Source organism: Manacus candei, unplaced genomic scaffold (assembly GCF_025592945.1).
Source record: "Manacus candei isolate 608988 ecotype Guabito, Panama unplaced genomic scaffold, ASM2559294v1 h1tg000081l, whole genome shotgun sequence".
NCBI lineage: Eukaryota > Metazoa > Chordata > Aves > Passeriformes > Pipridae > Manacus > Manacus candei.
Window position 1 is genome coordinate 1,615,077 of NW_026138129.1, and position 15,809 is coordinate 1,630,885.

At 39.8% G+C, this 15,809-nt stretch overlaps 1 protein-coding gene across 2 annotated transcripts in view; it reads left to right on the plus strand.

Annotated features, from left to right (window-relative positions):
• Positions 1–1,158: 1,158 nt before the first annotated feature.
• The window catches only part of RPS6KA2 (ribosomal protein S6 kinase A2), a 286,036-nt gene continuing 271,385 nt past the window's right edge, over positions 1,159–15,809 (plus strand). Inside the window, exons 1-3 of one of the 2 annotated variants that reach the window (XM_051811144.1) lie at positions 1,159–1,310; positions 1,486–1,549; positions 4,744–4,788. In XM_051811144.1, the coding sequence (XP_051667104.1) occupies positions 1,487–1,549; positions 4,744–4,788 (108 nt within the window). In that variant the 5' untranslated portion in view covers positions 1,159–1,310; position 1,486. Of the gene's footprint in view, positions 1,311–1,485; positions 1,550–4,743; positions 4,789–15,809 lie in introns of those variants that run through there. The other variant, XM_051811149.1, reaches the window with a different exon arrangement.

Below are 15,809 nucleotides of genomic sequence, written 5' to 3' on the forward strand. Positions count from 1 at the left end.
GTTCTGTGGCTTCTGATTTCAGTTACGTGCCTGTTATGTGATTGTCATCACTCCCACTACACTTTTTTGGTGAGCCATGAGTAAAGGCATTAATCTAGATACTTAATTGCTCAATCTGTAAAGCAGATGAAGCTGCATAATTGGTGTTACGAGTTGTTACATTAGTGCTGTCACAGAAGTAAAAAAAACTGTTCGTATTCAACACAATTAAAAGACTGAGTTATTGCAGTGGTATCTATTTGTGTCTCTGGCTAAGGTCTGATGTTTTTTCTTTTTTTTTCCTTTATTGTGGTTAGTGAATTTGATTCTCCTAACTGTGTTTGGCATTTGGACTTATTCATGTTGAATAGAGTTTGGGGGAGCTCGATGGGACTGGAGGAGGAACACTGCTCAAACGTTCCTTCGTAGACTGACAGAAGAATTTTCATCGTTCACTAAAACTTGTTCTGAATTTGTACAGCACTGCTTATGAAAATAAGCTGTGGCTTTTTGAGCATGGAATAGAAGAAAAATTCACCCTGCATGTTGACTATTTGTTCCAAAATGGCTCTTTGAAGAGCAGTGACTTATTTAACAGTAAAACCTTTTGGACCATGACAATAAAGCTGCCTGAACAAGTTAACATGCATGCTTTGACCTCAATTTGAGGAGAATTCAAATCAACCTCTGCATAAATCATGGTCTCTGGAGCTGGACATGTGCCATGCTTGTTATTTAGTAAGGGTGTAATAGGCTGTGAGAGCAGAAGGAAGAAATGGCATCTGAATAGACAGACTTCACTACAGGCTTCATAGTCCAGAGATAAAATAATAAAGGAAATTATAAGTAAGATAATTATTTTTAGGACTGGAACAATATCGGGCTTGGCAAACCTTAGAATACCCTTCTGTTAGCTGCACTTGCTATTAAGATACCAACATTCTGAATTGTGGAAATAACTGCCTAATTTTTCTATTGCCTGCTTCAGCCCCAGTTCAGACGCGGCGCCTTTCTCCCCTCCCGGGCACATCCTCGGGGCGCTGCGGGACGGCCGGCGGGGCTCAGCCCGGCGGTGCGGGTGGCGGAGGGGCCCCGGCGGGGCCGGGCCCGGCGCGGGGGGGCCGCGCTGCCGTTACCATGGCAGCGCCCGCCGCCGCATCCTCTGGATCAACTTTCCCGCTGGCATAAAAGCGAGCCGAGGCGGCGGCGGCGGCCAGGAGAGACGGGACGGGGCGGCGGGGATCCTTCGGCGGCTGCGGAGCGGCGGCCGCTGCCTTGTCCTGCCTCCGCGCCTGCCGAGCGGCCGCGCCCCGCCCGCGGGGCTCCCCGGGGTGCGGCGGGCAGGCGGGGAGCCATATTGCCGGGAGGGTGGGCGGAGGGTCCCGGGCCGCGCTCCGCACGGTGTCCCGTCCTCCGCTGACACCTTCCCTTCTCCTCTCCCGCTTGCATCGGCGGCCGACGCGCGCTCCTTCTGCTTGATCCCGTCTTCTGGCACGCATCGCCCAGCATGCCGATCGCCCACTTGCTGGAGCTATGGAAAGGGATAGAGGTGGAGCCCATGGAGACGGAGGTGAGCGGCATCGGCGGTACTGCCGGCCCCGCTTTCCCGCCGGGGGAACCACCTCGGTGCTGCCCGAAACCTCACGAAATGGGGTGTGATGAGGATCCCTCGTTCTGTCCGCTCCCTGCTGAGAGCGGGAAGCGAGCTTGGCTCGGGAACCTGTTGCCCCGCACGCGGGGCGGTTTGGAGCGCGTTGCACGGTGCCTCGGTGGTGCGGGATGTCCTGTCCTGTCCTCCCGCCCGCACCGGGCTCAAGTCGGAACCTGCCCCGGGGGACTGGGGCGGCTGAAAGGGAAAGAGCGTATACAACGGGTACCAGGAAAGCGGGCTGAGTCGGGCTCAGGCTCATATTTACACATGAATTATGTCATCTGCAATTTGAGGCTCGCGTGAGTCCGTAGACTTCACCTGGGTTCTGATTACCCATTTTCCCGTTACCTCTAAGCACAGGACTGTGCTTTCAGGATAATACTGGAAACCCAGTGCTGTGATAACTACTTGACTGCTGTGTTGTATGGACTCACGATTTGTCTTGTAGCATTTTCGTTACCTGCAATTTAAGATTATCTTGTGTTAAGAAAGGAATCATTCGAGTTCAAGACGTGTTTGGAGAATGCTCTCGGGCACATGGTGTGATTCTTGGGGTTTCTTGTGCAGAGACAGGAGCTGGACTCAGTGATCCTTGTGGGTATCTTCCATTTCAGTTTATTCTGTGATTTTTGTACAGTAGTGGGACAAGTGGATTCCTGACTGTTTCTGGGACTCTGAGTAGTGCAGTAAAAACAACCAAGTATTTCAGGTCAGTTGTTTACAGCACAGCATGCATATTTGTAACAGATGGTAGAAATAGATGAGTGAAACTTGAGAGGTGTAGGGGTTTTGTATTTATTTAACACCCTACCCCATTCTTTGATTGAAGTGTTGTAACGGGTTTGGTGAGAAGGGCAGAAAGGAGTGTAACTCAACCAGCCAGGATAAGGGAAATACAAAACATCTCTCTCAAAAAAGGAGTTGCTGACCTGTGGAAAAGGTTTCACATAAGGTTTTAGTTTAAACGTGTAAACAGTACAACAGAAGTGGTACTGTAATGTATTATCACATTCTGGAGTCCCTAGGTGAAGGATAAGTTGTGAGGGGCTTGCAGAGGTTTAAATGGTGTAATTCACTTCTGCATACTGACACTTGTTCCCCTTTGTGTGATGCAGGGAATCTGAGTACTAATAAAGAGATTATAGCTGGGAAATGGTGTATCCTGATTTTGTTTGAGAAGTCAGTTGACACCTTGTTAAATAGCTCTAACATGAGAAAGAAGATTTGTATAACTGTACTTATGGTGAACAGTTTTCTGCTGAACATCATAAAAATGGTGCTCTCCTCCAAGTCTTCCTTTCCACTGACTACAGTATTCAAAGCGCATATACATGCTTGTTCTTTCTCTTCTTCCATCCCTTCTCCCTAAAATCAGTTTGTTTTGTGTGTTCCCAGTGTTTTTCTTTCTGGCCCAGGCAGAAAGCACTTCAGTTATTGCTTAGATTGCTTTTTCTGCCATCAACTTCTGGGAAAAACTTCCTTAGATCATAGAGTAAGTCCTGCACTAAAGCCCCAATATACATAGCTTGGGACACCCTTGTATTGTCACCTCTTTTGTTGGTAGAGGACTGTTTAGACCTTTCTTCCAGAAGAAACTATGTGGATCTCCTTACCAGGTGTAACTGCCCCATTGCAATGGTAGTTGATCAGAGGTTTGGGTTTGTAGGTTATGGTGGCGCTTTTTTTTTTCCCTTTTTTTTTAGTTTGTTTCCTACTTTAAAGAATACTGTAGTTGAGCTACACTGCTCTGTTGCAGAACTCTTGCAGAGATTTCACTTACAAAAAGTTTACAGAGGGTTAATGAATTGCAGTCATGAACTCCTGTGTTTTAGATGAGAACAAAAGATAGCACCATTTATTAGCTCTATTTATTGCTGTCTCTAAGCACATTAAAGATACACTATAACTTATAACCATTTTAGATCATGCTGTAGATAGAATTCCTGAAGTACCATTTGCTCAAATCTAGTAAAGGTACATAGAAATTAATTTCATTTCTTGTGGGCTCTTCTCCATGAAGACACTTTCAAACAGCAGAAACATTTACTCTGTAATGAGCTGAATGCAGCTTAAACACTAGTGGTTGCACTGATTGAAGGGAGCTGTCATGGTCTCTGCATCTGTGTGGGATAATATGTTTTCATGATTGTCTGCAAGTTGTTCTTTTTCACGGAAGCTTTTCACAGTTAGTAGACAAGAAGGGAGGTAGTTTAATTCTTTGATGCATATGGACCTCTTTCTCCTTCTCTTTCTTAATGCCAAAAACCCTTTTAAAACAGAGGCATTTATGAGTGCCTGTGCATGACTCAGATAAATGACTTGCAGATACTAAAGACAGCTTTTATAGTAAATCAATCACTTGATAAGGAAGAGTGCATTAAGAGCATGTTCTATATTATGTTTGTATAAAGGAAGATTAGAGTTAAATTCTGCTTCCTTCACCTGTTAACTCAGGAGGTCATTAATTGTGTTTGACAAGTAAGCAAGAAAATTGGGATATTTGCTGGGTCTAGAATTTCTTTGTGAGTAGGCAAAGTTATTGATCCCACTCAAGCTGGACAGATGGGATAGTGAATTACAGCCTTGGGAATATTTTTCCTGAGGAAAGGCTGTGTGATCAAGCTCTATGTAATCTTTCTACCTATTTTCCAAAGGGTTCCTCACTTAATAGATTTCAGCTGAGCTCAATATTGGAATGGAAGTTGAGTGTTTAGAAAATTTTGTCCTATATATACACATGTATTCTCTTTTCTCAGCAAGAAATGCAGTTCTCTAATTTTTTCATGAATAATCTTGTTTTGTTCTTTATTCATTCTGTGGCAAATGTGTCTTTAACTATTCAGCAGCAATTTTAATAGCGCCAGTATGCTCTTGCTTTCTTCTCTTAGCATTTTATATATCTTGGTGAAAGCAAGTCTCCATGGATTCAAAGGTTAATTTATCCGTGCTAAGTGTGAAGAATTAAACATGCCTTCTATAGTGGTATAAATTGAAAGCAAATTAACTGCCTAAAACTAAGGTGAATTTTGTGCTATATTTTGGCTTAGAATTGCCTTTCTTGATAACATATATTTATATAACTTTTCCTCTCTTTTCTCCTCTCTGTTCACTAGACTGTGGTGGAAGATGCTGCCCCAGATGAAGAACCTGTAAAAGAGGTAAATCTGCTTATTCATGGATCACACAAATGTTAAGGAATTATGATATCTTCTTCTGCCTTCATGGAAGCAAAATGTCTCTGATACTGTTTCTCCACATGCTTCTACCTATGAAGATGTGAACCCAACCCATTTTTGATCTCTTACTAAAAGGGCAAGTGGAAAAAAAGATATGTTGAACTGGAGGTTAGGGAATTTTGGTTTACAGGTATTGTCTGTGTGCTTTTTCCAAGAAAGAGCACACAACTTCTTGAGGCATATGGTTTTCCTGCAGAGAAGATTTTGTAATAACCTCAAAAAGAATAGCTGTCATATTAACAATATTTGTGTATTGTAAATTTTGCCTGATAAATTAATTCCAAGGACCGTTAAATAAAAGTCATTACTTTTTGTCCGCTAGGCTTCACCATAGGAAGACTGAGCTAACACTTTGTTTCAAGTTAATCTGTTGTTTATATTACTGTAGCACTGTGCTATTGTGCTGATTAAAAAACCAAACCCAAACCTACAGGAAAAGGTAAGTCTTGCCTCAAAGTGTTTAAATGTCCAATTTAAACATAGAAGGTGATATGAAGATACAAAGCAGGTGAGAACAATCAACATCCACTCTTACGATTAGTTGAGGGCAAAGCTTGACTGGAAAACTGGCTGCCAGTGGCCCCAGGTGTTAGTGCAAGGTGCTCCTGGTTTGTATAGAGTAAACCAAGGTGTTCTTGAAAGATCATTTGTCATTTGCAGATGTCAAAAAGTGAAGGAGACTGAATCCCTTCAAGAATGAAGGGAGGCTGCAAAGATGCTTGTCTAAGAAGCCACCTTTTGAAGATAAACTTCCCAGTATCTCTTACTCCTGGAAATACAAAACTTACCTTTGATGTTTGATTTTCAGTGCAAGGATGTGTTTTTTGTTAATTTCTACTATGCTAAAGGCATGGTTTTAACCCCTTAATGATAGAAAGGAGCAATAAGTCTTAGTTTTGATCTCTGATGTGAATGCAATTTCCCAATGTGTTTTTTCCCTTACTTTTCCATTTCTTAAGAAGAGCAGTAAATTACTTTTCAAAAATCTTGGAATGAAATTAGGGGCAGGTAACTTGGCTCATGACTTTTTTTGAGGATATGGCTGAAGATCAAATTTCTGGTTTTTGGGTTTTAGGAGGACTTTTTTATGAAGCCACCCTTCATTTCCCAAATTAATTTAAGCTAGTTAATTTTCATTAGGGATGCTTCTTATAATTCTGAAGTTTAAATTTGACAGAAAAAAATGGCATGTAATGCCTACTTGTATAGAAATGTTAATCCTGTGTTCTTGTTTTCTGATGTAAGTATTACAATTTGCAATTCGATGTCTGTAATGGTGCTTCTTTCTGGTGTCTGCTACTCAGTAAGGTGATTGCAATGCCTGTATGATGAATGGGAGCACATACTTATGTCTGACTGAAAAGCCTACTTCACTTGTGCATTATAAAACATGTGCACAGTGACCACTAACAAATATCACTGTCCAATGTAGAAGTACCCTCACCCTTCACTTTCCACACTGCTTCATTACACAGTACTACAGAAAAATACAACAAGAAAATCTGACTTTCCCCTTTACTGTGCTGCTGTCATGCTCTTTCAGCCCTTTACTGGCTTAGTCTGTAAGCCTCTTCCATTTCTATGAAGCTGGTGTCCTACTGTAGTGGTATTGCAAGAAGGAACAGTCTACTGTTCTGTGACTGATAGCTGTACTGTACTCAACCCCAAAGTAGTTTTTCTTTTTGTTTGAGACATTGAAGCATGACTTAAGGAGTGAATTTGACTCAAGTAATGCAGTGGCTCACATCTGCTTAAAGGATGTTCCTCTAAATAACCTGCTTTAGGCTATGTTGACCTTCTGCTTTCTTCTGTCCTGTGTATAGTATGGACAAATGAAATGGTGGTAAAATGCATCATAAAAACTGCATTTATCATTTTTTCTGAGATCTGATCTTCCTGTTTATGGACAAGTTCTTTAAATTTTTGGGGGGCATAAATTAATGGGATTGTTGGATACAGCAAGTGTTTCTGAGGCACATCTTGGCCCTAGATTGCTGTGTGTCAGCTCTGCTCTGGAATTGTCACCTGCATTACTCAGAGTTGCTACCATCAGGAGTTTTCCCTTGGATGGGGAACATCCCAAAGCCATGGACCCAGTTTGTCCTACCACAAAGGCAAGCAGGTTAGTGGATGAAAATTTCCTTAAGAGGATTTCAAACTCCTGCAGCAGTCATTGCTTAGACTTATGGGATGCAGTTTTCCCTACGTGGTTATTTTTGGCAAACTGCCTTTTCTTGGCGGTTTGACCACCTGTGTTTATTAGAGGCCCCAACATACTTGAGGGTAATGTGCTTTGTGGTCTAGTCTAGGTCAAAGTGTTAATATTCTATCTTAACCTCCTTGAGGATGCAGTTGGCAGCAAAATTCTTTGTCACATCTTCCTAAAATAATGAGTATATGTGCAATACACCTCACAGTACTTTGAAATTACAGCATTCAGAAAGCTAGCCTGTAATATTGCTTTGAGCTGTTTTACCCTTTCAGGTGAATTTGTATGCTCTAATTCAAACATTGCATGGGGCTCCTGGGAAAGTAGAGGAGATATGTAGTGGAAATGATGCCAGAACTGCATGGCAAAACTGAAAATGGCAGGACCTAGGCTTACTATTAACTCTTATACAGTTTCCAAAGACACATAACTTCTGCTGATACTATGTACCCTGGTGCAAATGCGAATAATAAAAAAGGTGGATGCTCTGTGTATAGTCTCATGGCAAGCATACATTGCAGGCTCAACCACTGTCCATAGAAGATATGAATTTATTGGATCCTCAATGAAATATCAAGTTTTTATAAATAATGGCAGTAATAACTTGTGATACCATTTAGAAACTGAATTAAAACTATGTTGAATGGTCACAGTGAGGAAAGCAGCAAACCTGCTTTATCACTGGAAATTTTATATTTGTTGCTCTAGTGCTACTGTTCTCAAGTCAATAAGTACTCATGGCAACATAGAAAGCTGATGCTGGAAGGCACTTCTGCAGATCCTCTAGTTTGATCTTCTGTGCCTTGAATGGACTCTACAAGCTCTCTGGGACCCTGTTTTAGTGTTCACACTACATGCAAAAGAAAATTCTTGTGTTTAAATAAAATTACCTGTTCTCTCGTTTGTGTCCACTGCCTGTCACTTCACTGGATACCACTGCAAAGAGTCTGGCTCTGTCATCTCTACTTCCTCCACATATTTATACATGTTAATAAAATACTCTCCATTCCTTCCCTGTTCCCTGTCTTTTCTTCAGGGGGAACAAATCCAGCTTTCTCAGAATCTTTTTTTTTTAAGGTCAGATCCTCTCATCGATTGATCATTTTTGTGGTGATTATTCACCTTCACTGAGCTTGCTTGGTTTTTGATGCATCTCACTGTTCACTTGAACCAATCAGTCAATTCACTTCAATCAATTCTTCATCTCTTTGTCTGAGATGATGATATGGGAGACAATGTCAAAAGCCTTACTTAAAGCCTATGCACTCATCCTCCAAAATGGTCATCTCTTCATAGAAGGCTGCCAGGTTGTTTAAGCACAATTTTCCTCTTCACAAATCTGTTCTGGCTACTCCGAATAATTTTCATTCGTGAGTTTGTGAGTTCTTTCCAGAAGGATCTGATTAATCATCCTTTCTGGTGTCAAGGTGAGGCTGACTGGCTTGCAATTTGTTGGGTCTTCTTTCTTGAAGATAGGAACTACATCCTTTCTTACAGCTCTCAAGAAGCTTTTGTAATTGCTGTGACTCTTCAAAGCACTGAGAGTGGCCACACAATGATATTGGCCAGTTCCCTCAGCATTCATGGCTATATCTCATCAAGTCCAGCAGACTTTAATTTGGGAAGGGAGAAGGGGGTGCCACGTCCAGTTTGTTTAAATGCTCCATAAACTGACCCTCCTCCACCAAGGCCAAATATTTCTTTTCCACCTATTTTAGGGGCTTGGGAGTCCTAAAGGCCCAGTAAAGGCTAAGGCAAAGAAAGTACTGGGCACCTTGGCCTTGTATCCTTTGTCACCATCTCCTCTTCCCCGCTCAGTAGCATGACCAAAGCTATTCCTTTTGCAGCAAATGTATCTGTAGCAGCCTTTCTTGTTACCTTCTATGTCTGTCACCAGATTCAACTGCATATGGGCTTTGCCTTTCCTGACACCATCACTACATGCTTAATAGTCTCCATGTTCCTCCTGGACACCTCTCTGTTTCCTCCATCTATATATATTTTTTCATGTCTGAGTTTTGTCAGATGTGCTCCTTGTTCATCCATGCATGCCTTTGACTGCATTTACATGATTTTCTGTTGATCAGGGTGGCCAAATCCTGAGCTTGGATGAGGTGATCCTTGAAAATTATCCAGTTCTCCTGGACCTCTCTTCCTTCCAGAGTCATCTACCATGGGATTCATCCAATCAGGTGCCTGAAGAGGACAAAATCCACTCTATTGAAGTCTAGGATTGTGATCTTGACTTTTGCTTTGTTCTGTTGTCTCAGGATCTTGAGTTTCTCCTTCTCATGGTTGCTGTAATGAAAACTGCCCTTGAACTTCAGTCTTGACCAGTTCTTTCTTGTTTGTAGGGGTCAGGTCCAGCAGAACAACTTCCCTCCATGGCTTGTTTATCACCTGTGTTAGGGAGTGCATTCATCAATGCAGAAATCTCTTGAATTGCTTTTGCACTTTCAGAAGATAACAGGGTGGATAAAGTGGATTCTTTGAGGGTTAGGGTCTGTACACATAAGGCTTTTTTCTGCAGTCTGAAGAAGGCCTTTGCTTCTTCCTGATCAAGTTGTCTGTGGTAGGTACCTACCACAGCACTGAGGCACATCTGTGCTATTGTAATGTTAAACTGCCAGTAACAGCCTCTTTCAAAGGTGCTGTAGTTGTATTCAACTACAGAAACAATAGGAAATTTTTCCAGGCTGTTTGTTGTGGTCTTCACTAGGATTATGTCAAAATTGCTTAACTGGTGCACTTGAGTACTAGAATTGCTGGTGTATTGCTTTATTTCTCTTGCCAGAAAAATAGCAGTGAACTTAAGGCGGGTCAGAACATTCTGGTTTGCCATTAAAGTAGTTGCTTTTTTTGCAAAATTGGACAGGTTGTTTTTTTCCAGTAGTATCTGGTGAACATCTTGTGTCTCCCACGTCAATTAATTAAAAGTCTGAATACACCTGGTATGGACTGTTCAATCCATTATACAGATAAATGTATGTTGGGAATGATTTTTAATAGTAATCATAATTGACTGCACAGTGCAGGAAAAAAAAAATCTACATCTCAGTGGATGATCTTGCAGATCACAGGTTAGTATGTGTATTGAGGGCCCTCCAAACAGAATAACTTTAGTTTTCTACTACTTTGTGAGTTGCATGTTTTAGTTGTTGGGAATGATCACAGAACACAACCTTCTCCTGGGACAGGAGGTTATTAAAGATAATTATTGAAGTGTCTTATTAATTTGGATCTGTGTATGTGTACACACACACACAAATCTGTATCTTGTTAAAAAGCTTGGGCAATGGAAGCAGCTTGTCCTTTCAGGGAAAAACAAATGGTAAGCTTATGGTCAAATGTGTGGTATGGCACAGAATGGAGAGAAGTGTAATTTTGTAATATAATGTGAAAGCTCTTGAGGAGGGAAGCCTAGTTTAGGTTGCTAGATGACAGCAACATGTTTACTTAATGCGTTGGTTTTTTTCTTCCTCAAAAAACCTCCAAGCATTCAGAATTATTGAAACATGTTTAAGAAAAATGTTTATAGTAATGAAAAATTGTTTTCTTATTGAGTAATGCATTATAATCAAAGTATGTAAGTAGCTCTAAGTTCAGGTATTGTGCTACACACCTTTCTAAAATAGAGACGCCTATAAAATTATCTGGGATGACTTGTTTTTCTCTACAGAAGTATGTACTGAATAAGCTCAAATGCAGACCTTTATCCGATTACCAGAAAATTGTGACCTTGCATAGATTCTTACAAAATTACAGTGGTGATGTATTTAAGAAACGAATTATTTCTCCTTCCCACAGCTCTTCTTTGAGCATGTGGTGTAGGCAATGTAAGCTGTTTTAGTTTACTTAAACCTTTCCATTAAAGAAAAAAAATCTCAAGTACTTTAGCTCTTATGAAGGATTTGGTAGGTAATAACTCTGTAAATTGCTCTTTAGAAGCTGGTTTTTTTAATATATTTTGGACATTGGTCTACAGTGCCTATGTTCCAACACCTTAAAAAAGCAAATAACTGCAATTTGTTTTGGAATGAAATTGATCAGGCAACCAACTGATTATTGGGAAAAGTGTATAAAAATGTGTGTCCTTGATGGAGATGAAGGGTTATTTCATCACTGACTTAATGTGGCTAAAATGTGAAAGGGGATTATGGGATGAATGAAGTGTCTTCTCCTCCTCTTACACCCCAGAGCCTGTGTTCAGAATCCCAGCACTGGAGGGGAAGCTGACAGGACAACAGCTGTGCTATAGAATTTTGTTACTTCTGATTCTTTATAAATTGACTTCTTGTTGTCACTGTCCTCATTAACTGAATTACAGCAGACATAGGAGAGCTGTCAGTATAAAAAGACCTGATTACTTTTTTTTCTCTTTGATATTTTTCCTTCTCCTCCCCCTTGTACAATTCATACAGCAAATAGAGATGTAGAAAATTTCAACTTTTTGGGGCTATGCAGTGTGTAGAAAAACTTATTACACAAACTGAAAGAACTGAGACCTTTGAATTTTAATGTTTATGTTTAATGATATCCCATTCATGTTAAACTTCATTTTCTAGCTATTTTTTTGTACAGTCTCTGTTATTCTTTGAATTATTGCTCTCAGACAGTGTGCTGTTGTGGCTCAGAAGCATTAGAAACAAGATAATAGCATTTAAAAAAAACTTCTGAAAAAGTCTATGAACCTTTATCAGGATTTCTCAACCCCTCTGGCTTTCTGCAGCTGTTGCTAAATGCTGATATCTCTGATGAGTGGCAACCTGCATTGAAACTATTCTTTCCATAGCTGAAGGGTGACAGATTTTGTTTCTCAGAAACCATAGTTTTTAAGAACCAAAAAAACCGTTCTGTTTCAATATCTGTTGAGACCATAAATGAGGGGATGATGGTGTTCTGGCTGGTAGAAAAGGTCACTGATATTTATAGTTCATGGCAGAGCTTCCGTTACCTGAGATAGTACCTGATGCTCACTCCCACTGAAGTGTAACTTTTATATGTGTTGACCCTGGTCTTAAACCTCTCTTGAATCAGGGCTTTGCTGTGGTGGTGATTTCACCACTGTTCCTGATGCTCCAAGAAGCACTGACACAGTGGGGTGATGTAGCCTCCAGAGTTCAGGGACAGTGCATGGTGGTGTATGTTTTGTGGGTGTGTTTTTGTTGTGTGTTGGATTTTTAAGTTTGCAGTGTTTGGCTGTAGAACAAACAGCTAACCAACCAAATTTTTTCTTAAGTGGATGCTAAAATGACCAACTCTGATGTACTCAATCAGACAGCCAGTTGGATACATAGCAGCAAATATATTGTGTTTGGAAACTTTTAAAATAATCTTTGCAGACTGCACTGCAGCAGTCACTACTGAGGAAATGTCATGCTGAATGGGAAAAAGAAGTTCTGACAGTGTATGAAAGATGTAAAATGCTTCGTGGAATAAGACTGCTTGATTTTGAACAGGAATTATTATTTAAGACAAATGAAAGTTCATCTGGGGAAAACCATGACCTCATGAAAACGATCTTGTACCACGATGGTAGTTGGTGCCCAAGAGTGTGCTGGTTCTGAGCGAATCGTATCATCAGGAAAGATGAGTCACTTGGCAGTCCCTAGAGTCAAGCATAATTTGTTTCTGTGATGAGTATGGTGCCTCCTAGAGAGCTGTGTCTTTTAAAATGGAAACAAACTACAATTTACACATAGATGATTACAACTTTAGGGTGAGAAAATCCATTTTTCTTTATTACAATGAGCTCAAAGTCAATTGTTTTCCATTTTTTTACCCGTAGATTACTCTAATTTTCTTACTCCCTCTATGGTTTGTTCTCTCCTAAGAACATAGTGTTTTGTGTTGAAATGAGAGTTCTTTTTTTGAATCCTCTTTTTCTCTCCTTTCCTGCTATTCCAAGGTTTATAAATAACTTTCACCAAAGGAAAAGTGATGTGACAAAGCAAGATGAGCACTGTTGTTTTGGAAGAAAAAAGTCTTCCTTTGACTGCTTTCTTCCAAAGATTTGATGGGAAAAATCAGAACATAGGTCTAAATCTAAAAAAAAATTAAGAATTAAAAAATATGTTCTCAAGTGGGCATGGCTAGACACAGAAGAATTATCTTGTTATTGTAGATGTCAAGAATTAAGCTTCTGTTTCTGGGCAGTTTTGTGTTTCAGGGTGTAATTTATCCAATACTTGACTAGTTTTCCCTGTTGACTAGAAAGGGAGCTTTTGGTAATAAATTAATCTGGTTGCATTTGAAGAAATGAGTTAAACCTGCAGAAGTTCTGTGTTTATAGAACGCATGATCAGTACATGTGCATGTTAATTACACTCAGGGTTTCACAAAGATTATGTTGAAATTTACAGGTAGTGTGTAAAATATGCAGTGTGGTTTTTGTTGCTGCTCTGAATACATTCTAGAAGTTGAGGAGGAAGGCAAATTACCTCTTCTGAAGCAGCTGGGTTCTTAAAAACTACCAGATGCTTTGTCTCATTTGGCCAACTATTTCTGATAGGTGACCAGAAAAGTCATGTTGTATACTACCTCTATGGAAGACAGAGGGTTGCATCAACACCAGAAAAGTGTGGGGCTGAATATAAAGATCTGGTGTCTAGAGTTGCAGGTGGGTATTTGTACAGTATTGTCTCTGTGAAGTTAACTGAAAGTTCCCAGCTGTTCAAAACTTTGGTCCAGCATCTATATAGAATTTCTGGCAAATCTAAGTTTCTTGAAGTTTAGGTATCATGATCAAATGACCTCTTCATAATTATATGAAGTTAAAACTTTAAGTCTTCTAAACATTTTAATTCTGGATGTGAAGAGCTTAGTACCTTACAAATTCTACCCTTGCTCAAACCTGTCTCATCAAAAGTGAATTTCCTGATTGCTATTTAGTCTTTATTTTGTAGCCGTCTTCTCCCCTTTTTAATTGGTATGGTTTTGTGAAGTCAGTATTTAGAGTGATTTCTAGGTTTGTTTAATGTGGTCTAGAATTCTTTTTTCTGATAACAAACTTGAAACAAAACAAAAAGAGAGGGAAAGCATAGTATGTACTAGCTGGCATTCACATATTTGATGGATAATTGAGGTACAGTCTATCTGTTTCATGAATGCCTTTTGTTATTTGTGGTGCTCTGAGTTTTAACTGTGGTGTTTAGGCATTTTTATTCATATTTAGGTACTTGAATAAGTAGCATGATCCTCCTGTACACTGTAACAACCACAGTTCTTATCTCCAGTAACTGGGAACTGAGGAGTCATCAACATTTACTAATCTAAAACTGTATATTTTTAGTCCAATTCTCAATTTTCAACTGTAGAGAAAATGTAATACTAATATATTTAGTAATAGCTCTTTTGAAAGAAAATTCCAAACACAAAAATGAGCAAAACAGTACTTTCAAGTTTGTACACAAGACTGTTATTTGAGTGAATTGCTTCCTGGTTTGTGCTGTTAATCATGCATATTTAGTTTGTATCATCTCCTGCATTTTCCTATAAAAAGTCTTTAATTATGGTGAACAGTCTTGAGAGAGACATTTTGTATAGCATATATTATAGCAGCTTTTAACATGATTTGCTTTATTAATCTATTTTTTTAAGAAAACTAAGGCTTGTGACTCACCCTTTCTATAAAATAAGCTGATACAACAGAATTAAATTGCTTAAGTAGTGTTTTGGTTATGTCCGTGAGCCTCCTCCGACCACCTGTCATCTGAAAACTCTTTCTGACTTACACAGAAGTGTACCTGTGAATTTCTACATCCCACAGCGTGTTTGAGGGCTGTGTTACAGACTAGCCCTGGTGGCTAAAGGTGCCGAGCATATTGCTTAAAATGCTGGAGCAAGGGTCTTGAAAGCTACTCTGAGACTGTTTCCTCCTGGATCCCTTATACAGTAAGTAATCATTCAGCTCCAGGAGTAAGCAGTTAAGTTTGTGTTGCTTTGAGTTTGCTGCTATGATCTAGCTTCATGATTCATACTCCTGCTTGCCAACTGGAGGTAGCGTAAGGCTTAATTAAATGTGTAAAACATTTTGAACATTTTCCTGAAATATGGTTTGTCATGCTGTTTATAGCTGGCAGACTTACACACCTTTTTGGTTCTCAGAGCCAGCTTTGAATAAATAATTGACTTTGGGCAGGTGGTGGGGTATTTGGTGTACATACTGTCAGCCTTGAAGTATCTGTGTAAAAAGAATATTTAATAATTTAAAAATGGCCAAGATTAAAGGGTGTATGCATCCCACAGTGTGCAGATGAAGAATGTGTTCTTTTGATTGCTTTGTGCTCGTTATAAAATTTGAAAGCCCTGGAGGCTTTGATGTCTAGGTGAGGCTTATACAATCCTATTGATGAAGCTACGCAGAATCCAGTTCCTGTCTGTGGAACCCTGCAAGTTCCCTGGCTTTGAAAGAGGAATTTGAAAACTGATCTTCCTTTCAGACAGGTAAGCAGGAGTTCTCATGCACAGTAGATCATCAGCCAGGAGTCTCTACACCTGGATCCTCATTTTGACTTCTCTAACTCTTTAGTTCTACAATAAACTCACTTGTAAATGTAGCTTTAAGAATCTGAATATTTTAAGCTGTAACTGTGACAAAGATTAAAAAACTATCTAGAATGTATGAACTGGGAGGAAAGAAATTTTAATTTCAGCTTCTGCATGGAATAACTGTTTGTCTCTTAACTTGATGATTCACTGTTATGACTGATTACATCAGTACAAAATTATTCTT